At 48.0% G+C, this 21,963-nt stretch overlaps 1 protein-coding gene across 1 annotated transcript in view; it reads right to left on the reverse strand.

Annotated features, from left to right (window-relative positions):
* The window catches only part of LOC104516073 (liprin-beta-1-like), a gene marked incomplete at its 3' end in the record, with an annotated part of 24,726 nt that extends 7,676 nt beyond the window's left edge, over positions 1–17,050 (reverse strand). The window contains exons 1-6 of the mRNA XM_010160278.1: positions 16,982–17,050; positions 11,388–11,474; positions 10,037–10,150; positions 9,376–9,507; positions 2,970–3,062; positions 214–328 (exon numbers count right to left, since the gene is read on the reverse strand). Of these exons, the coding sequence (XP_010158580.1) occupies positions 214–328; positions 2,970–3,062; positions 9,376–9,507; positions 10,037–10,150; positions 11,388–11,474; positions 16,982–17,050 (610 nt within the window). The remainder of the gene's footprint in view (positions 1–213; positions 329–2,969; positions 3,063–9,375; positions 9,508–10,036; positions 10,151–11,387; positions 11,475–16,981) is intronic.
* Between the last annotated feature and the right edge of the window lie 4,913 nt (positions 17,051–21,963).

The following is a 21,963-nucleotide window of genomic DNA, read 5'->3' on the forward strand; positions in this document are numbered from 1 at the left end:
GATCTAGAACCTTCTACGATAGCAGGGTCAGCAGTTGCATCGTGAATACCTGCTAAATATGCTAAAAGGAGTAAACACAAAGACAAAAAGTATATGAACATGGAAGCTTTTATCTTATTTCCTGTATTTTACCTGTTGTTTCCAACCATGGAAACATGACCTCAGAGGAGGTGACCGAGAAGGACACGGTGAGAGAGCCTCCTTTCTCCTTACCTCTGTCCAGTATTTCTATTCCTTCTCCTTTCAGCTTGCAAACCAATTTTTCTTGCAGCCTTTTAACCTCAACTTCCTTCTGCTCCAGTTTGTCTTTCAAAGCTGCTAGCTCATCCTGTAATAGACAGAATCACTCAGTGACAGCTTCCACGATTCCAAGATGCCCTCCTATGAAGTGCAGTGGACAGGTCCTCAGCCAGTGGAAATGACCGTGGGCCCCCCGACATTTACACTGGCTGAGGGTGCACCCACCAAACTCTGCCTCTGAACATGGCAACAGACCGTTGAGTGTGTAAGGGGGCAAAACCAGGGGGCCTACGGTCCGAAAGCATCGGTCTCACGCGTTAATTTGAAAAGAAATTTTACATTGAAATTTTAGAAAGAAAAAAGTAAAGCAAAAAAAGCTTAAGTTTGCAGAGACAGAAAAAGCGCAGGTGATGAGGCTGAAGGCTAAAATTGACAAAATCATATTTTGTTATTTGTAGGGCATTTTGCATGTTCGAAGCTGGACAGTTACGGAACTGTGCTTACACCGGGCTGAGGACAATTTCAGAAACAACCGCTGCTTCTGCGAAAGAACAATCAATCACGACACCATCAAGCACATAAACACATAGTGGAAAGCAGCTCAGATGAAAATGTGGTACCCTCTGCCACAGTCTGGGCTTGCTGATCAAGCATTAGCAAAGGAAGCCGAGAGTTGAGATTCAGGGGAGTAAGACAGATGGTGTTTGGGGGAGTTGGGGTGTATTAGATAAATGCTGTCAAATTTTAACTTAGCTCTAACCATCTGCACTAGCAAATGACTGGCATGGATCCATGCATTTAACTTTCTAACATTTGAGTCAAATCCTACCCAGTTTAGTTAACATGTTTCTTTGATGTCCGAGGATATCTTGTGCAACAGCATCATCAAGACAGGACCCTCAGTGCAAATGTACCCAACGTTGAAAATTTAATTTGTTCAGTTTGTAAACAAAAAAAACCAAGGCAAGACTCATTATTTTGGCATTTACAGCTTCTAACTCAAGTTTTAAATCCATAAAGGAATAAATGAAACTAGAATACTGTGGCTTAGAATCATACAAAGGGTTGGGTTGGAAGGGACCTTAAAGCCCATCCAGTTCCAACCCCCCTGCCATGGGCAGGGACACCTTCCACTAGACCAGGTTGCTCCAAGCCTCATCCAGCCTGGCCTTGGACACTTCCAGGGATGGGGTATCCACAGCTTCTCTGGGCAACCTGTCCCCATGCCTCCCCACCCTCTCTGGGAAGAACTTCTTCCTGATATCCAATCTAAACCTCCCCACTTTCAATTTAAACCCGTTACCCCTTGTCCTGTCACTACAGGCCCTTGTAAAAAGTCCCCCCCAGCTTCCTTGTAGCCCCTTCAGGCACTGGAAGGTGCTATAAGGTCTCCCTGGGAGATATTAGGGATTTTCCTGAGCTTCCCTCCAAAGATCTATTGCAAATATATAGCGATACCTGTGACCCAAACCATGGCCCAGATGACAGAATTTCCTGACACTGGTTCCTGTTTGCTCTAAAGCATCATTAAAAAAATAAATCAATCTTAAAATTTTCCAGAAATCAAAGCTTCTTCCAGTGGTTGGACAAGACGATCCTCCAGTGCTCTGACCCAGTACTGACTTTAATGGGATTTCTGCCATGCTTCTCCAAAACAAGTCCATCTCCTGGTCACTTGAGGAGCTGCTGTTACACCCATGGGCAACTAGAGCTGCATGTGGTTGCTGATGTATGTTTCTTCCCCTGAATCAGAAACTCAGTATATATATTTACACGTGGGAGAAGGGACGGTGTAAAAGATTCATTATTTTCTAGGCAGTTTTCATGAATAAATTTTCTCTACAAGGCGAGAAAAAGTTCCATGTGAATAATGGGTGTAAGATCCTTGGAAGTGAAATGATTTCACGTCTAACTCCATCATGTGTAACTTGTGAAAAGTTCACAAGGCTGAAAACCTGTCCCATATAACATAAAGGCTGTTTACAAGGAGTATCTACGTAAAGAGTTTTCCACATCTAATGGGAAAGGGCACACTGCATATCAACACACAGCAATTAATGGAGAACAGAGCACGACAGCACGATGCAAGACAGACCGTAAAATGGTGGAACACGAAGGATTCAAAACAGGCCCAATGTTACCCAGAAACTACTACACCTTTAGCATCTGGCTTTTTTGCTCCATCCGCTGCTTTTCATACTGCATCTGACCCACTTTGATTTTCATGCTAGAAAGTTTGGCCATTAAAGACTGGTAACAGAGACAGAGGAGTGAGAGAAAACTAAAGATAGAAAAGAGACAAGGCTAAATGGCAAAAGAGTTAGACACTTACAGAAACAGGCTGCTAGAATTACTTAGGGGAATGCTTTCTCTTCAAAAGTGGCTGGTTTTTAGCTCATTTGCATGCTCAGTTTTGGTCTCACCTATGGCACCCATCTCATGTACTGCAGCTGGTGTTCCTTGACACATCTGTGAAACCCGGGTCTAAACGGGTAATGTCTTTACTGTTCACAGCCAGCTGCGCCATGAGTCATCTTTCATAAAAAACGATGTCCAGATCTGAGAACCACAGCAGGAAAGTTGGAAATAACTCCCTGTTGCTAAGTGAGTAGCATGAAACCCCTGGGCCTGAGCGTGCTCGGGATTTTTCAGGGTGCAGGCAAGGACTGGGCAAACTTCTAGAGCCTGACTTACACCCATCTCCACTTACTTCCCACAGCCTCACTTACTTTGGTCGTTTTCAGTTTCTTCTCGTACTGGAGTCTTTCGTTGTCCATTTCTCCAACTCTCAGTCGCAATTCATTTATTTCCTGGATCAAATCCTGAGTGAGGGTGAAAACAAGACCAGAAACAACAAAGAAATTCAGTAAACAGAGCGACAGCTGTCCAGAAATACCTTGGTGGGACCCATAAAAACACAGCAGCAATAAAAGCAACACACCACCCAAATTCATAGTTGAGTCAAGGGACCCTACTTCTCAGTTTCCGCATTACTGCACCAAATGCAAGAGGGCAGAGGACAAAGGGAGACAAGTTCCTGTCGTGTTCCCTGCGCTGGGAGCTAAGAAAGGCCTCAAGCACTCTGGCTGCTCCACTGCTTGTAAGTCCACCACAACAAGTGGGTACTGGAAAACCGTGGCAGCTGTCCTCCCATATGCAGCAGCCACGTCCTCCCCACATCCAGTCCCTCCCACACCAGGCTCGCCAGCCGCCACCTGCCTTTTGAAAATACAAAGTCATTACAGTGCAAATCCCTGTTTCCATCACTCAGACGAGCCCCTCCAACCGAGGGCTGAATGGAAGAGCCATGACCAGTTTCTACAAGCATAGAGGCCTATGTGTTTAAGCATCAGCGGTGCCACTACATTTGAGCTCTGCAAATTCAGCCTGGTTCGGAAGAAACCACCAACTCGCACCTGAGCTCTTGAGGAGAACGTCTCGACCTCCTAGCCATCCCCTTGGAGAGGCCGACCAGGTTTGGAGGTCAGCCCACAGCGCCACCAGCTCTACAGCTGGTCAAACAAACCCTGAGTTGGACTGCCCCACCGAGGCGCAAGGCATTTTCTCCAAACCTTCCCGTCTTCTAGATGGGGAAACGGGATCTTAAGTGGCCAGTGGCCAGCTTGTGGGACAGCCAAGTCCAAGTGATGGTATGGTACTTCGGTTTGCTTGTCTTCCGCCGCGGTAAGGCAAATCCTACCCATGTCAAGCAACGCTGTACCTTGAGCTAACAACTATAAACACGATTTTTCAGAGCTAATTGTATAATTAATAGAGATTTATAATTTATAAATTGAAAAGCCAGCAGCTGACATTTAGAGGGTAGTCACGGGTCCCTGGTAACGCCTGCCTTCCAGCCCCACGCCACATCATCTGAGCTTACATGCCTCTGGTCATTACTTTGTGCTTAACAAATCTGATGGCAACAGAGCAGCACCTGTGTTTCTTTAGCAAGATCCAAGCTCAATTACCGGAACTACAAGGAAAATAAAAATACAGAACGCTTTGATGTTATGTGTTATTACTACTGCTAACGTACAACTTTGTGATTTGGATACACCCGCAATGCCTCACTGATTGTAAAGCGTGCGACCTTTACAAAGCACATTCTGAGTATAAACGCACACGGATGTCGGTCTGCGTGACTACTCTTACCAACACCAAGTGTCTGGGATCTCTAACAAACCTGTGTTCCCAGGTTTGATGGTCAGCTTTGTCACTACGACGATTGATTTGTCAGGGGCTTTGCTCTCCTGCAGTCACCATTTTTGCTTTGGCATGATCCAGGGTCAAAATACGCTGCGTTTGCAGTAACTGCTGAGGTTGTTGCCTACATATTTATCACCTGAACAATGTGACTTTTAAAATACTGGAGGAGGAGAGGGCAAGCAGTTATCTGTATTCAAAAGGCCCTTCTGAGCAAAAGGAATAACAAACCAAACCTCTGCTCCTTTTATGAAAAAAAGTTAAGGCAACCCATATCGATTAACAGAAATGCCAAGGTGCACTCCCAACGTCACGGAAAACAGAGCAGTCTTGCAACCAGGTCTTGGTTGCAACCAGGTCTTGGAGCAGAACCTATATTCTTCTGCTTAATCTGTTATGGGCCACCAGGGTAACTGCATCCTTCAGCACTGGTCACTACAAATACTGTACAATTTGCTCAAGGGTTAAAGAGAACTGAATGGAAGTACTAACGGCATGCTTTGCCCTAAAAATATTTTCAGTTACTCTCTTGCAAGTGTAACATTAACTCATGTCTTATCTACAAGACAGTGACTGTAAAGGACACTCATATTTTTGGGGCAGAGGAGTACATTAAAGATTCACCAGGTTCTGCATACAGCCCCTCATTAGTACAAAAGAGATGGTCAAGCCTTGCAGAGGAAAAAAACAAGGCCCAAACGGGGTCGTCTCCCCTGCTACCAAGTTACTGTTTAACTCTGGGCAAGCTACGGGAGGTAGATTGCCAGAGGCACTGAGGTTGCCTAAGAAATCCTAATCCTCCCAGTGCATTTCCCTTTCCTGCTTGCTGCCCTGAAACATCTACCCTCTTCCACTATTCTCTGTTCGACTGATTTTGACTACAAACCTTCCACAGCAAGGACTGGCCTTGCCCCCTCCTGCCGCAGCCCCAGCAAGGGGCATTGTCTGAAACCTGACGGTGCCCACCATTACAGCTGCTTATGACCCCACAGAGCTTTTGGGCCCAGCGTGATGCCCCCCGTGGCACGCAGGGTGTCGTATGGGTTCATCGGGATCTGAGATCAGACCAAAAACCCACCAAGCTCCCTGGCCAACTTGGATGGACCAGCAGGAAAAGTCACCCGCACGGTGGCCAGTGTACGTAGGGCACCTGCTCCGCTTGTATTTAATACCTCCTCTTCGGGCACCCATACATGGGCTGAAATACCCACCCTGGGCCATGTTCCTGTCTTAAAAACCTGCAAAACAGGAAAGAGACACTAAATGGTCCTCTTCTGATCCAGGGTCCCTCTATGCAAACACCCAACAGCTGTTCCTCGCCTGTATCCGTGAATGGAGGAGGTGGGGTGGGCCATACAGACTCCTGTTTCCCAAGGTCTCTTCCTTCCCTGCCTGTGTTACTTGCGCTCTTTGCAGCAAGGCCAGGGAGGCATAAAAACGCAATTATAACTCAGTTTCAGAGGTCAGAGGCTTCCTTACTGGCACTGGGAACACAAACTCCAGTCGTCTGTTTGCTCCACTCTGAAATTCATCTGCACAAAGGAGAATGGTGGTGTTCAAATCATGAAGAATTCCCCAGGAGCGAGCCAGACTAACCTCTGGCTGCTGCTTCAAAGCCCACGTCCGCTTACGGACTCCTCCCTAAATAAACTCCCTCGGACAATATTTCCTTACATCAACGCAGCCCAACTCAGACCACCCGTGCTCCGTAAGGAAAATAATACTGGTGTCTGATGAGAAAGTGGAAAGACTGGAATGATCTAAAGAACAGACCAATTCTAAATCTCTATTAAGTACACAATCAGCTTTGAAAACTATCTGGTTTGTGAGTACCTAGACAGGAAAGTCCTAAAGCACAAAGGGAAAAAAGCTTACAGATCTAGTGAAGCATGTTTAGAGAAGGAATGGTGAATGTGAGAAACCTACCAAGCTGGAAAGGGAAGTTGCAATGACAGACATAACCAAAACTGGATAATATGAAGGGTTTAATCTGAATGGTAATTCTGTAGGAGCCAGTAACTCCACAAAAGTTGTTTTAAGATGTCTATGTGTTTTTTTTTTCTTTACACTTCCTTTTCCCTAAATAAAAACAGAAGCAATATTCATAGTTTTTCTTTCCCAGTTTGGGTATGAATTTTTTCTACTTTGAACACTGCATGTAAATGCCATTATGTGTTTTATGACAGATTATTTTAAATATTCTTAAATACTCAGCTCTGCTGAAAAAATTTATCATCTATTACTTTAAACAGGAATATAGTTAGATCAAGACTGAATAAAATAGTGTTCTTCTGAATAAGTACTGCTTCCAAAATACCTGTTAGAGATCTTGCATGGCCGAGCCACTTACAACTAATTAGCCACTCATTTTTTCACTGAGCAAAATGGAAATTAAGACACATTATCCCTTTCAGTGTCTAAGCCTAAGCCGTCTTACAGCTACAAAGTGTTGAAACAAAGAAGAAAAAACGTAATTTCTATCTCACTAAACTACATCATTCTGGTTTTCAAAGGGAGCAAGGATCATTTTAGTAATAGTTCATTAGTTCTGGCATAAACATCCAGGACATAAATCTACACAGCCTCTAATTATAGCAATTAAATTTCAAACGTAATTCAGGTTATCATAATTTTATCAAAGGCATGAAGTGTATTTCAAGGTATCTCCAAGAGAAGCGTCTTCACAGCTGCCAGGTGGGGAAGCCTCTTGCAGGGAGCCCAGAGAGCTGCAGTGCATGTTGTGGTCCCCACTCTGTAACCGCTTTCCTGGGAACAGAGGCAGCTCCACGTCTGCCTTCCCGCTCTGCTGAGCTGTGCTAGTAAGTTATAGACAAACTGTACTTCAGGGGGGAAACAAAGGAAAGGGGGGTACAGGAAAGCTCAGCAAAGGATCATATTTGATACAAGTAAGCATAGAAAGAGAGGAAGCAAATCACTGAACGCCTGATCACTTCTGTCACCTGCACAAGAAACCACAAGGTGTTCACAAATGGGGATGAAGAATCCAGTTCCGAAAGCACCCGCTCACTGCAGCCGTTCGGACCCAACCTTGCCTCCCCAGAGCCATTTCCTGCTGGTGACAATTCATGTATGATAGAATCACGGAACGGTTTGGGTTGGAAGGGACCTTAAAGCCCATCCAGTTCCAACCCCCCTGCCATGGGCAGGGACACCTTCCACTAGACCAGGTTGCTCCAAGCCTCATCCAGCCTGGCCTTGGACACTTCCAGGGATGGGGCATCCACAGCTTCTCTGGGCAACCTGGCCCAGTGCCTCCCCACCCTCTCCGGGAAGAACTTCTTCCTGATATCCAATCTAAACCTCCCCACTTTCAATTTAAACCTGTTACCCCTTGTCCTGTCACTACAGGCCCTTGTAAAAAGTCCCCCCCAGCTTCCCTGTAGCCCCTTCAGGCACTGGAAGGTGCTATAAGGGCTCCCCGGAGCCTTCTCTTCTCCAGGCTGAACAAGCCCAACTCTCCCAGCCTGTCCCCATAGCAGAGGGGCTCCAGCCCTCGGAGCCTCTCCGTGGCCTCCTCTGGACTCGCTCCAACCGGTCTATATCCTTCTGATGTTGAGGGCTCCACAGCTGGACGCAGCACTCCAGGTGGGGACTCACCAGAGCAGAGCAGAGGGGGAGAATCCCCTCCCTCGATCTGCTGGCCACACTGCTCTGGATACAGCCCAGGATACCGGCTGCTTTGAAGGCAGTGCAGTGATCCTTCACACAACACCTGCTATCAAACTAGAGGAAAAGGTAACAGGAGGCAACATGAATCCAATCCACGGCTTGGCAGCACCCAGATGTGCTACACTGCTGGAACGGACACTGCCATCACCACCTTTCCAACCTGAACATGACCAGAGTCATTAGTTTTCACCCTGTGGACTTCTTTGGGTCTGCAGACTACTTCAGACAGGCCCAAGGAAAGTAAGTCAAAAGCAAGCCTAACTTTTGCTCTTATGCTTGCAACACAGGTGAGGAACCACACTGCACTGGAAAATATGTAGGGAACTAGAAGGGAGTTGGTAAACCACTGACTGAAGTGGAAAGGGCAAATTTTGTCTCCTGTGATGGCATTATGGCATCTTCCCTGCCAAAAAGGAATGATATCTGGAACATCCACAATATGAACATCTGACGTTTCAGCTCATTTGTGAAGCCAGAGTTGGAAATTTTCTTCTGCTTCCCAGGCAGACTCCAAGATATTTCTGATATGGGGTACATCACCCCTGTAACAAAATTCGGCCTGATGACTGGAGTTTTGTGGAAAAATTGGGTTTGCCTACCTGCAAACTTTCTGAAGGCTTTCTGGCTTCAAACACGAGCAAGTTTCAGCTGCACAGCTCTGTGATGCACAGAGTGCAAATGCTGCGGGAGAGCGCTGCCAGGGATGGAAGCTCCAGGCTGCAGCCCTGCCTGGTGCTGTGCACTCTGGGTCTCTCGGTCCTGGGCTTCTGCAGGGCTGGGGTTTGAAGGGAGGCTTCAGACTGCCCCCACACCGAGTCACCTCATTCTCTCCGTCAGACACCAAAAGTGATGTGCTTTAGTGTGCTGTGTCTTCCCACACGCATGCTTTCTGCACTTGCAGTGAGCTTAAGGGTTTGCCTCACACAGGCCTTAATAAGATGATGGCAGTTTCAGGCTGGGACAGGAGAGTGTGGTACGTTCACGATTTTATTGAAATCCATCCTAAATGCCATCCCCTCCTGAGATCTGGTGGCAGGAATCAAAAACTGGTTTCTGAAATCTTTCTTTGTAAAGCCAGAGCTAACCAAAGAGGACACATGTTATGTTAAGAGATACATGTTTTAACCTTAAAGGTGAGTTCGCTTCTTGCCTAGCAAAAAAAAACCCCAAAATCCCAGGAAATGTTCAGGTAACATGAAGACAGAGTTTTGATGATCTGTTCAGTTGGGTTTTACTCACCTCTGTGTCTCTGAATCTGTCCTCGTAGTCCAATCGATCCTTCTCTACAGAAGTAAGCTTTAACTTCAGAGTGGAAATCTCTGCCATAAGATCCAGCTTCTGAGTTTCAAGGGATGTTCTGCTCAGAAGCTCCTGATTCAAGACAAAGCGAACAGAATTCCTCATCCAAGGGGAAGAAATCAGTCAATTATTTCTACAACTAAAGGCCTCTTCCATGGGGAAAAGCATCACACTCTTCCTTGCACTCTCTGAAGCCCTGGGACACAGCTATTACCCATCAGACTCCAGGCACCTAAGCTGCATCTGAGATCACGGGGGCACTGTCACAGGTTGGCTGTCAGGACAAGACAAAAGCTTGTCTGTCATCACAGTTGCTCTTGGAATCCACCCATCCTGCCAGAGGCTTTAAACCAAGTCTCTTTGAAGTTCAGTGGGGAAAGGCTCAAAGAAGAGCAGGACTGGATTCCTCCAGTGTAAAGCCGCACCGACATCACTAAGTACAAAGACTTTAAAGCAAACATGGTAGAAAATTATCACTGAGTTAGGAGACGTCAAGGGGCGGAACACCTTGAACTGAAGCGCGCTGCTCTCACCGATGCAAAATGCAGTTCGCTAAGACAGAACGAAGACAGACGGCGTGAGACGTGCGCCTGCGAAATACCTGCTGCAGCATCTCTTCCGTGGCATTCAGCTTCTCCCTGTGCTCCTCCAGGCAGAACTCCAGATCCCGAATCTTTTCTCCCTGGGCCTCCACCTGGTCCGTAAGCACGCTTACCTGCACAGCAGAGAAAAAGGGATTCCCGTTAAGTGCCTCGTTCCCGTACCACGTGCTGACCTGAAGAACTGCATGTGAGCGACAGCACCCGCCGGGGCACTGATGAAACGGGACCACGGCAGGAGGAGCAGCAAAGCTCTGCAGCGGAGACGACGCGTGGCGAAGGTGACAGAGGAGGAGGGAAAGCTCTCCCCTCACGCTTACTGGAATTTCAGCCGAAGTTCTGGTGGGCGCATTGCAATCCTGCGTCTCCCCTCCTGACTTGCCCTGGGAGTTTCACAAGGGGTGGCCGCTCCATCCTACAGCCAACAATTCTGCCCTTGCCGTGACAACGCACTGACTACAGCCCACCAGCTCCTGCCTTAACAACCAAAAAGCTAAACCTCACTGCACGCAACTTACTCTGCTTTCCAAGAGACTGCACCCAGTGCGCCGTAGCATACCGCTTCTCCTTTTCAGGACAACAAAAGCAAAAGTGGTTAAAAGACACAGACCAAGGTTAGGCAAGAAAGACCAAGACAACATCTTTGAAACTCCACACCGACTCCCATTTTGCCTTTTCTGAACAAACGTAAACAGGCTCTTTCGAGGAAATCTGCGGTACTGCTGGGAACGAGGGCAGGCTGCCTGGAACAGAGCTCGGCCTTCTCACAGCCCTTGGGCCAGGCCTGCGTCAGGGGACTGCAGCACGCCTGCACAGACCAAGGGATGCCCAGGGGACCGCAGCACGCCTGCACAGACCAAGGGATGCCCAGTAGTCCCGACCCTGGAGGGAGGGGTAAGCCAGCTGGCAAGGGCACCCAGGGCTGGCCCAGTCCAGCCCAGCTGCAGGTCAGCAGGACCTCCGAGGGGCTACTTGTCTCCTCCAGCCTGTTGGCCTGCCCTGCAGCTTCTGTCACCTTGCATGAGGACAGGACATCTGTCACCTGATGCGGCCACGGAAAAACGTGATATTCAGGATACAGATGAATGTAAGAAGATGGTTGCTCTGCAGACCTGCTCAGCTAGCGAGGTTCGACAAGAGATGAGACAGAAAGAAAGGCCTTGAGATTTTTCCTGCTGCCTAAATTCACGCCTATCCTTAATCTGGTTAACTCTCAGGTATCAGCAAGCCTTCTGAACACTGTTCAAGATGACAACTGCAAATAAATCCTCAGAGGTTTTATCACATGCTATCCAAAAGTATTATGAATATGAGAGCAGAAAAAGACACCAAACAGTATAGGTGACTACTCACTTGCAGAACAAGAGATTCCTTATCATTTTCCAGACGAGCCAGCCTTTCTTGATACACATCTCCATTCCCAGATATGTGTCCATTAGTCTGAAAAAGACAGCAAATATTGTGTTGTCAGCTATCGTACCCTGTGTCATTCAATGCTATCAACACATTTCAGAAGTATTTTTAGTCTGCACAGTTCAAGAACAGATGCATTCTCCAGTCTGCAAAGGGTTACAAATCAAATAAAACATCAACAAAGGATACAAGACCACCATTCAGGACAAGAATTGTTCAGAGGCCTAAAGATGAGAAAAGAAGACCCTTTTGGTGACCCAATTCTGCAAAATTCACTTACTGTGCATTCAGCATTTTGATAACCAAATTTGTGCTCAATGATATACCACGCTAAGCCATACTTGCAGAGAGACAAATACTCCCAGACATTCAGCAAGTGAAAAAAATCAACGTACAATCTACAAAATGTGCATTATGCTTCTTGCAAGTCAAACGATTTTTTCTGAAACACAGAGCAGGAGACATCCTTTTATATCAGGCGCATTTTACTGGGTATGGGTGAATGTCTGCACTCTAAACACATCTCTTTATAAAGCTGCCTGAGGCTAAAGAGAAACAAGAATACATGTTAATGCTATCAGAGAGTTCAGAGGAATCAGCAACTTATTTTCTTCATAATAACTTCAATGCTCTTGAGCAGCGAGAAGGATTTTACTCTATCCATATTCAAAGCTCTCTCAAAGCACTTTGTGGTGGATGCCACAATCAGATCTCAGCTCAGAAAAGAAATCCTTGTTCCCATCCTTGCATAAATAACTCAGAGGAGTCTGAGAAGCTGCTCTGAGGCCCAGAGCGCTCGGCACAGAGGCTCCCACTGACTCCAGGGAGCCTCAATTTCCCTCTGAATATGTGATGAAATCGGGCAACTGATCCTCTGCAGCACAGCCCTGCCATCAGAGGCCACTCCATGCAGGAGCTGCAAGCCTCGGGCTCCTGCTTTCAATCTCCCTTTCAAGCAGTTTGTCTCCCCCAATTGCAGAGGATGCCTCAGGAAACTCCAGCTAAAACTCCTTTCCTAAGTTACATGCCTGACTTCAGGGGATGGGAGAAACTGCCTTGTTTGAAACTGCAGGAATAAAATGCCCACCAGCAGTACTTTCAGATCAGAGGCAAAGCAAACAGGAAGGGGTACAAGGTACTTGTCCTCACCTCAGCGCTCTCCTCGAGACATCAGCCTGTGTCCTGGCAGTTTGTGTATCAGGGTGCGGTTACCAACGCGTCGCCCAACATGTCTAACTTCTACAAGGTGACCATAACACCCCCTCTGAAATCACCACAGCACACTACAAGGGGATGCTCCCTAGGAATTTGTACCAATACCTCACACCATGATGACACCCTGAATCTGAATTATTTAGCAGCAAATTACTAGGCTTTCTGACCACTGGGAAACTAAGCGCCACGGCAGAAGTGCTCTAAACTTCTGAGGTTGCCCCGTTGTCCCCCTGACCTCTACCAGAATTTAGCTCACACCACTGGATTTCCATTCAAGATCAGCGAGATCTTCAGTTTTGTAAGTTTTAATTTAGGTGCAAGAAGTCGAAGAGCTTCCAAAATAACCCTGTTAGCTCTTCAGCTAGCAGATTATGCTTTAAATTTTGTCACTTGACTTGTATGTGAAATACAAACCCGAGCTTTTTGCATACTTTTGCTATTCTGCAGCTCCCTTCTCATTTGCAGTCCTCCAAGTACATCCCAGGCACTTCCTCAGCCTCCACGAGAACAGTGCCCGTGCTTTGTAACATCCACCACATTTGCCAATCCAGCGTGTGCCTGTGACGCTTGGAAGGGACATTCATCCCCCGTCACAAGCAGGCAGCCGAGGCGCAAAGACACCCCTCCATCCTGCCGGGGCTCACACCACAGCTCCTCGTCCAAGCAGACTCCCAACCGCCTCGTCAGCGCCCTAACCACCCAACCTCTTGGTACTTCCGTCAGCGAAACCAGACACAAATGAACTAAACCCAGTGACTGCGTGAAGAAAACCTGGGGAGGCAGGTATTGGGCTTCACACTACGATGAAAATGTCTTCGTGCCGCTGTGAAAACCGACGAGGTGTTAAAGCAGAATGTTAGTCATTGTGCACAGCATCTTGCCGAGACACCTTTGTTGTTAAACTCCGTTCCCATTCCTCAAAAAAACCCCTGTTTCACTCAGCACATCTTACTTGGTTTTAAAATAAGAGCATTTAGAGAGTGAGAGTTCAGGCTGCAGCTGCACATGGCCAAGAGAAAGAGGGAGAAGGCGATGGGAAACCCAAAAAGGAGCGGAGTAAAGGCTGTTCTCCCACAAAACCAAATACAAAGATGTCTTGGTTGCCGGTCACCAGCAATATTTTGTAAAATCTGCATAAAACCAGACCTCCTATAGTACACCGAAAATGGGACACACTGTACAACCCAACAGTGGTTTGCTTTTTGCCTAAAATGCTGTACCCTCTGCATAATGCCTGGGACTAACTCTTCATTTTAGGTATGCCTATAGTACACCGAAAACGTGACGCACTGTACAACCCAACAGCAGTTTGCTTTTTGCCTGAAATGCTGCACCTGCTGCATAATGTCCGGGACTAACTCTTCATTTTAGGTATGAAAAGGTAAGAAAGTCACAGAGAGACAAGGAAAGAGGGGAGATAAAACACATGAAAAGAAGAACAGGGGGGTGATGGCAGCGGGCAGGACTGAAGAGAAACGGAGAGGGAAGATACCCAAACACCAGACATGGGAAAGCAGTGCATCAGGAGATGGGGTGGAGAGGGACTCAACGGGGATGAGTGGCCTTCAGGGAGGTCTGAAAGATGTCAAGAGACCAGGGAGTGCAAAACCTGGGTGAGCAGCCTCAGTTTGTCCTTCAGGAGGAGTTTCTCTCCACCTGGGGACTCACAGCCTCCGCTGGGACAGAGCCTGGCAACTACTCACCCTGCAGAGCAATGGTTCCGCTTTAAAAAACAAGAGAAAAAAGAATCATATAATCAGAGAATGGTTTGGGTTGGAAGGGACTTCAAAGACCATCCAGTTCCAGCCCCCCTGTCATGGGCAGGGACACCTTCCACTAGACCAGGTTGCTCCAAGCCTCATCCAGCCTGGCCTTGGACACTTCCAGGGATGGGGCATCCACAGCTTCTCTGGGCAACCTGTCCCAGTGCCTCCCCACCCTCTCCGGGAAGAACTTCTTCCTGATATCCAATCTAAACCTCCCCACTTTCAATTTAAACCCAAAGAATAAACTAAACATTCATTCAACAGCAACTGCACGTGTATTTGGGGCACTTGGTAGTTCTGGATCAAATTTGTATCAGCAAAGTCAATACAGGATTAACATAGTTTGCTAAGCTGTGTAAGACAAGCTTTGCCATTTTTCAAAGAAGGCTCTTGCTCATCACCAACTTAAAAATCTATCTTCAATTATGCGGTTGGACTTTGCATGTGTTTTCCATTTAGGGATTAACTGCAAAACACTGGATGGGAAGAGAATGCAGATTTACCAACAGCCATCTTAATCCCAAAAACAAAGGAACATTTGTCACGATGCCACTGAGGCTTTGCAGAAGTTTGAGGTTAAGCATTTACTGAAAATGCCTTGTAAGATCAGACCGGCTGCACTTCAAAACTCTGCCAGATCAATCCACGGCTAATCTGTAAAACACGTGCGTAAGCTTTGTTTGCAGTCATGTAAGTGTAAAAATCCACACTGCTCTGGAGGGAATTACTCCTGTAATAAGTAGGTGCATCACCGAACTTTCACAGCCTGCCTGCCCTCAGTCTTTAATCCCTTTTCCCTGGAAGTGAGTTAGGAACTCCTGCGGTTTGGAATGCTAGCAACTGCTGGTTTAAAGCTCCCAATAATTAAAAAAAAAATTTAAATCTGTTTCCTCTCAATTGATGAATTCTTTCAAAAATAAAAATAATTTTTAGCCTAGTGCAGCTGGTACCCTCATTTTCCTTTCAGTTTTTGAGACAAAATAAGCAGAACAAATCACACTGTTGTTGCTGAAGATGCAAGCTGATTTGCATAGAAGTAGCTGCCACTCCACAGCATTATTTTCTCATTGTCTTGGGTCTGGCTGAGATGGAGTTCATTTTCCCCACAGCAGCCCTCACAGTGCTGTGCTCTGGACTGGGAGCTAGAAAAGTGCTGGTAACACACCAGTGTTTCGGCTACTGCTGAGCAGTGCTGGCACAGCACCAGGGCTCTCTCTCCAGCAGGCTGGAAGAGGGTAAGATTCTGGGAGGGGAACTCAGCCAGGACAGCTGACCTAAACTGGCCAAAGGGATATTCCATACCATATGATGTCAGCTCAGCGATGAAAGCCAAGAGAAAGGAGGAGGAGGAGGGGGCATTCGTTACTTAGGGTGTTTGTCCTCTGGAGCAACTGCTACACGTACTGGAGCCCTCCTTCCTGGGAAGTGGCTGGCCATTGCCTGCTGATGGGAGGTAGAGAATAAATCTTCTGTTTTGCTTTGCTTCCATGCATGGCCTTTGCTTTTGCTTTTATTAAACTGCCTTTATCTTGAGCCATGAGTTTTTTCCATCCTATTTTTCCCGGCCCTGCCCAGCTGAGGAGGGCAGTGATAGAGCGGCTGGGTGGGCTCCTGCCCTCCAGCCAGGGTCAGCCCACCACACCTGCACAGCAGGCTTCACTGCCTGTTTTGACCACCACAGCCCAGTCAGCAGTTGGGCAAGTGTGTCCTTGTCCCTGACATCTCTTTCCTGACCATCTGGAGTGAAATCAGAGCTCATCAACATGCTTACCTTGTTCACTCATTATCATACACATTACCTATGCTCAGCTAAGAGGCTACCTCTGTCCTGTCTGTTCACTCAGTTTTACCCTGCAAGGGGGCTCCTCCAGCCCCAGCTACTTCAACATTGCCTGTTGTGCCACAGGCAGAACCTCCAGCTTTTCCAAGCTAAGTATTTGCCACCCTTTTTCCCCTGTTATACAGAGCCGTGACAGCTGTAACCTCCCTAAGTACAGATTCCATCCAAAATTCATACTGCTCAAATCTGTCTGAACGCGATCCATACCAGTGTTTAACCAGTTTGTGCAGGAGCCCACCACTGCCCTCCCAAACCAGCACCTCCCGCATTTCACGCCTCCCTGCTCATCACTCTGAATATCTGCAGCCTGCTCCACACGCTCCGGCAGCAGGCAGACCTGCTGCTAAGCTTTTCCTCAAGTGTACAGATTAGTTCCTCCTTAGAGAAGGAGCCAGTTAAAACCCCCACAAACCCACTCAGAAACCCCCGCGTTATATTTTAAAGGCTTCGCTACTGTAAAAGTGAATTCTGCGGGAAAACCAGCTCAAGCCAGACCTTCTCCGTGAGTTTACCTGAAACGTTTTCTAAATCTAAACAGCACGGCTGTTGAACAGGGAAGATGCAGCCGTTTCAAAATACTCGGATTCTTCAACAGCAGCTCAGCTGGTGTCTGATACAAGAGAAAGAAGAACGCTTGTTCCCCACCAGCGCTGCCCAGTATGGCTTGTCGCTCGGAGAAACGCGAGCGCCAGAACAAACAGAGATAGCCTTACCTTATTTAGCCAGACACAGTGTCCGTGAATGTCCCAGCTGTACTCCATGCTGGTCACGGCTACCTTCATGCGTTTAAGGACGCGAGCGACGGTGGCAGTCAGGGCTCCTCTGAACCCAGAGGGAGAGGTTAAGCGACAGCACTGTCAAACCGAGGACGGAGGCAAACGCGGCAGTGGAGTGGGAGATGTGGGAAGCGGAGCCTGGAAGCAGCAGAGCTCCTCAGGCGGAGCAAGCAGCTCCTCTGGGGAATTAACACATCAAAGCCCGGGAAGATCAAGCCTTCTTCCAACCTGAGCCTGCTGCTGGGATCCCAACGCCCAAAGGCCAGGCAGCAAGGCGGAGGAGGATGCAGGCCGGGGGCACAGAGCTATGCAAACCTGACCAGGGAGTACGGGCAGCCCCATGCAGGTGGCAGTGGGTCAATTCGACCCTCAATCCTCGCTGAAGAGCATCCTGCGAGAGCAACCCCCTCCTCTACACCCCACCGGCACTACAGAACTCATCCAACCCGAAACCACACAAGGAATGAGCGATCCCGATCCCTCTGCCTGGCTGCTAGGTAGACAGGAGGGAATTTTCTTTTCTCCTTGGGCTTTTATTTGCAGAAGCTGGAAGAACACATGGAACCCACCTGCGGGCGCCAAAAGGAAGGAACACGTGGACTCGACTGTCCCAGGTCTCACGAGCGACTTGTCTCAAGTTTATGTCACAGGTGGGAACCACGTAAAATGCAACAAGAACAACCAACCTCTGCCCTCACGTTTAAGTTTCCATCTGCCCAGTCACAGCAGCAGCGTAACAAATCCTTGGTGTTCCTGAGCACGGAGCCAGGGCAGCCCTGGGATTATCTCAAAAGCCAAAGGTATTATTACAAGAAACGTTTACAACTACCGTTGACAGGTCCCAAAAACAGGAACGCTGAATAACCCAGGCCAAAAGAGCAGAGCAGAAAAGGAGCAGAAGCCGTGTGTTTTAAGCCAGATTGATGTGTTTTGGATTGGGAATGGTGATTTTTGATGGATCTGCCAGCAGGGGTCCAGCACAGGACCACACGGCTTGTTCTTACAGCTGATGAACTCGTATCCAGGATGCATGAAGATGCCACGCCAAGACGTGCTATAAATGAGCCCGTATTATCTTCCAGTGTTAAAAACACACCAGTCTGGACGATCACCTTTAACATGACCAGGGTCCTGTGTTCCCAGAACCCTGAGGTAGGTCTCTCACAGACAATATTGCTGGGAGGCAGTTCACAATCACAGACTGAAACGATATGACAGGGCTCCTTTCATATTGCAACCCGAGGAGGGATCTCACCCGGGTGTTTGGTGGTAAACGCCCATGTGCCACACATTACCATAGCTAAACTCAACACAAGCACAACCGGAGCCAAATGAATGCACCGTACGCCCACACTGAGATGATCAAGCTACAAACTTCGGTTTGAAGACAAGATTTTTCCATGAATAAGAAATAGGAGATGATTTCTGGCTAACCAAACCGCTTCCCCTACTTGGGAACCACCCTGTCATCCAAACAGGCCAGTGCATCTCTGTAAGATTACAAGCTATGTTTATGCAGCGAGGAAAACTCCTCTGTGAAACCCAGTATCGCCTCTATTAACTCTCACTGCTCCCAGCCACTCTCTGGAAGAACCAACTTGTTGACAAAGTGTCAAAACCTGAGGCTGGTCTGTGAGATGACAGATCTGCTGTTCACAGCAGCAGCACCGAGCATTGCACAAGCCACTGTGGGTACCACAGCTCAAATTAGCTATCATCTTCAGATGAGCTGAAATTGTTCTTCCAGAAAACCTTCAGGGGCCATTTAGTTTGTGTTGCTTTAAATGGTCTTAGAGCCAACTTCAGAAATTCACTTCTGGAGTGGAAAAAACACCCACCAATACTTATTCAGATTCAGAAAGTCACTTCCAAAGCTAGAACCACAGTTGCACTTGCTGTGGCTTTTAAATAAGAAGTGTTATTCTGGCCCTTTCGTTCCAGCAGCACATCCTTTACAGAGGAGAAGGCACACAACAGGACCCACATCCACAAGTTCAGATCAGGAGCTTGGGGAAGATGGCTCCGAGCTGTGGGAAGGGACTGTCCACCTACTCCACCCTCTTTTTAACAAGACACAGTTGGTTTCTTCTTTCTACTAAGGTGATTGCATAAGATGTTTTTAAAAAAAACCCCACACCAAAAACACTGTCAAGAAAAAAATAATAACCAGGGAGAAAACTGTCTTGTTTGTTTCAACTGAAGAAAAACTGCAGCAACATTCCCGACTGGGAGCAAGGTTTCTGAGAATTATTCTTCAAGAGATGGATTAACTTCCAGCTGGACACAATGGGGCTGCCTTGGTCTTGCAGAAGGCAGTGTTTCATTTAAAATGGTCTTGTTATTGGTGACGGTGTTACAGATGACTCACATGCTGTCTATATTCCAGCCAAAAGCTCCCTTTTCACAGAGTACAGCACATGTTTTATTAAAGCACACATCAGAATATATTAAACGTTTCTGTTGATCAGGAGAAACCTGAGAAAACTCCAAAACTTTGGAATAGTTATGATTTGGCTATGTATTTCAGGTCTGGTTCCCAGTGAAAACACACAGTCCCAACAGGTCTGCGCTTCGGAAGGCCTCAATTCCCTTCCCAGACTTTGAACAAACGAACTCGTTTGTAATTTTAAGCATGACATTCATCTGCCCTCCGTTTGCACATGGAGAAGCGAGCAGGGTTTCAGCAACAAGAGATCAGCTTTGAGCTGCAGACAGATGACTAGAAACGACGTTTTATAGTTAAACCGGCTTATTTGTCCATCAGAAAGCCACACGTACAACTTCTCTGAACTTCCTGCGGGGAGCATCCGATGGATTCTCTTGGAAGAGCACTGCCAGATGTCCAGGCCCTGTGCGTGCGCTCTGGTGTCACGTGGCCATCTGGCATCCACCAGTTAGGAAAACGTACCAGCATGAGGCGTTCTAACTCGCTGGTCCTTTCGGAGTGCTCGCACAGCCTTCTGTAGCAGCCTGAGAGGAGCAGAAAGGAAGCGGTAGAGGGACAGGGGGCAACCAGTTCTGGCGTGGCAAAACCGAATGCTCTGCCCCATTCTACAGAAGCGAGCAACTCCTGGAGACTGCTCACAGACCTTTTTCCCAAGTAGGGCATCAGCGGTTTCCCTGCAGGGGCCAGGAGAGGATTTTTCTTTTGTGACACACGCTTTGGCAGCAGTGAACACTATTTTTGTTCTCCTCTGAGACAGAGGAGACTTGCTTACAGCTTCGGATAGGATGTCACGCACCAGTTCCAGCAGCTTGGAATAGCCCGGTGGATGCAATGTCTCTATGCATGGAGGATTAAAGTGATTTCAAACCAAGGAGGTGTCTTTCCTTCTTGGTAAGGATGGACATAGTTGCAGAAAGCCTTCCTGCAAATCATCCGGGCACTTCTCCTGCTCAGACAGACCAGCAACTCTGGTGACACCTGCAAGTCCCATGTTTGTAGCACAGTACAAAGTGTAACGTTCAGTCTCTCCTACTAGGGGCTTTAAGGATGCCAGAGAGCACCAGGGAATAATTTGAGGCAGGCTGAAGAGAAGCATAGATGGGAACAGCTATTTTCTTCAATCTTTCGTGTGCACAATCCCTGCCCATCTTTCCCAGTGCTCAAGATGCATTAAGGTGAATGGCACAACAGATCCCTTTCCTCTCCCAGATTCAGCCCGTGGCAGCAATGAAAACCACTGCTGTGTCACTGACATGTGGTGATCCACATCATGAAGGACCTTGTTCCAGACCATAACAGCCAGGCATCCCTAAATCACACATTTGCATCAAAAGGGGCAATGACTGGCCTTCACCCCATTCATCTCAAAAAGCACTGCAGCTTCCAGCCACACTGATGGGACCCTTTACTCCAGCGGGTGGATCAGCTGCACTGAACATGGACATGGACTAGTCATCACAGAATCATGGAATGGTTTGGGTTGGAAGGGAACTAAAAGCCCACCCAGTTCCACCCCCCCTGCCATGGGCAGGGACACCTTCCACTAGACCAGGTTGCTCCAAGCCTCATCCAGCCTGGCCTTGGACACTTCCAGGGATGGGCCATCCACAGCTTCTCTGGGCAACCTGGCCCAGTGCCTCCCCACCCTCTCCAGGAAGAACTTCTTCCTGATATCCAATCGAAACCTCCCCACTTTCAATTTAAACCCGTTACCCCTTGTCCTGTCACTACAGGCCCTTGTAAAAAGTCCCCCCCAGCTTCCTTGTAGCCCCTTCAGGCACTGGAAGGTGCTATAAGGTCTCCCCAGAGCCTTCTCTTCTCCAGGCTGAACAAGCCCAACTCTCCCAGCCTGTCCCCATAGCAGAGGTTCCCCAGCCCTCGGAGCATCTCTGTGGCCTCCTCTGGACTTGCTCCAACAGATCCATGTCCTTCCTCTGCTGGGGACACCAGAGTCGGATGCAGAACAGGTGGGGTCTCTCCAGAGCGGAGCAGAGGGGGAGAATCCCCTCCCTCGACCTGCTGGTCACGCTGCTCTGGATACAGCCCAGGATATGTTTGTCTACGCTCACCATGGGGAGCAGTTAATTTCCTAAGGCTGTTTATTTGGCATATGAACATATTTTTACTTATAATGGCCATACTTGCATGAAACCTGCCATGGCCCTCGACGTCAGCTCCGCCCCGAGCAGAGGCCACTTACAGCGATGTTCACTGCTGTACGTTACGTGGAGGAACCGCTGACCTTAGCAGGAACTTGGCGCATTGCGGAGATCTGCCTCGGCTGCCGCTCCCGTCCCCTCCTCCCCATCCCAGCCTTGGCGGCCAGGCTCCGACACCGGGGGCGAGATCCAAATCCCACTGGAGGCAGCGGGAACGCTCCCACGCGCTTCGACAGGTTTCAGGCCCTTTCCAGGGAGCAGTTGAAAGCGGAGTGACAACCAAGAGCCCCTCCGCAGGGCCGCAGCGGGGAGCG

This window comes from Eurypyga helias, unplaced genomic scaffold (genome assembly GCF_000690775.1).
Source record: "Eurypyga helias isolate BGI_N326 unplaced genomic scaffold, ASM69077v1 scaffold12421, whole genome shotgun sequence".
In the NCBI taxonomy this organism is placed as follows: domain Eukaryota; kingdom Metazoa; phylum Chordata; class Aves; order Eurypygiformes; family Eurypygidae; genus Eurypyga; species Eurypyga helias.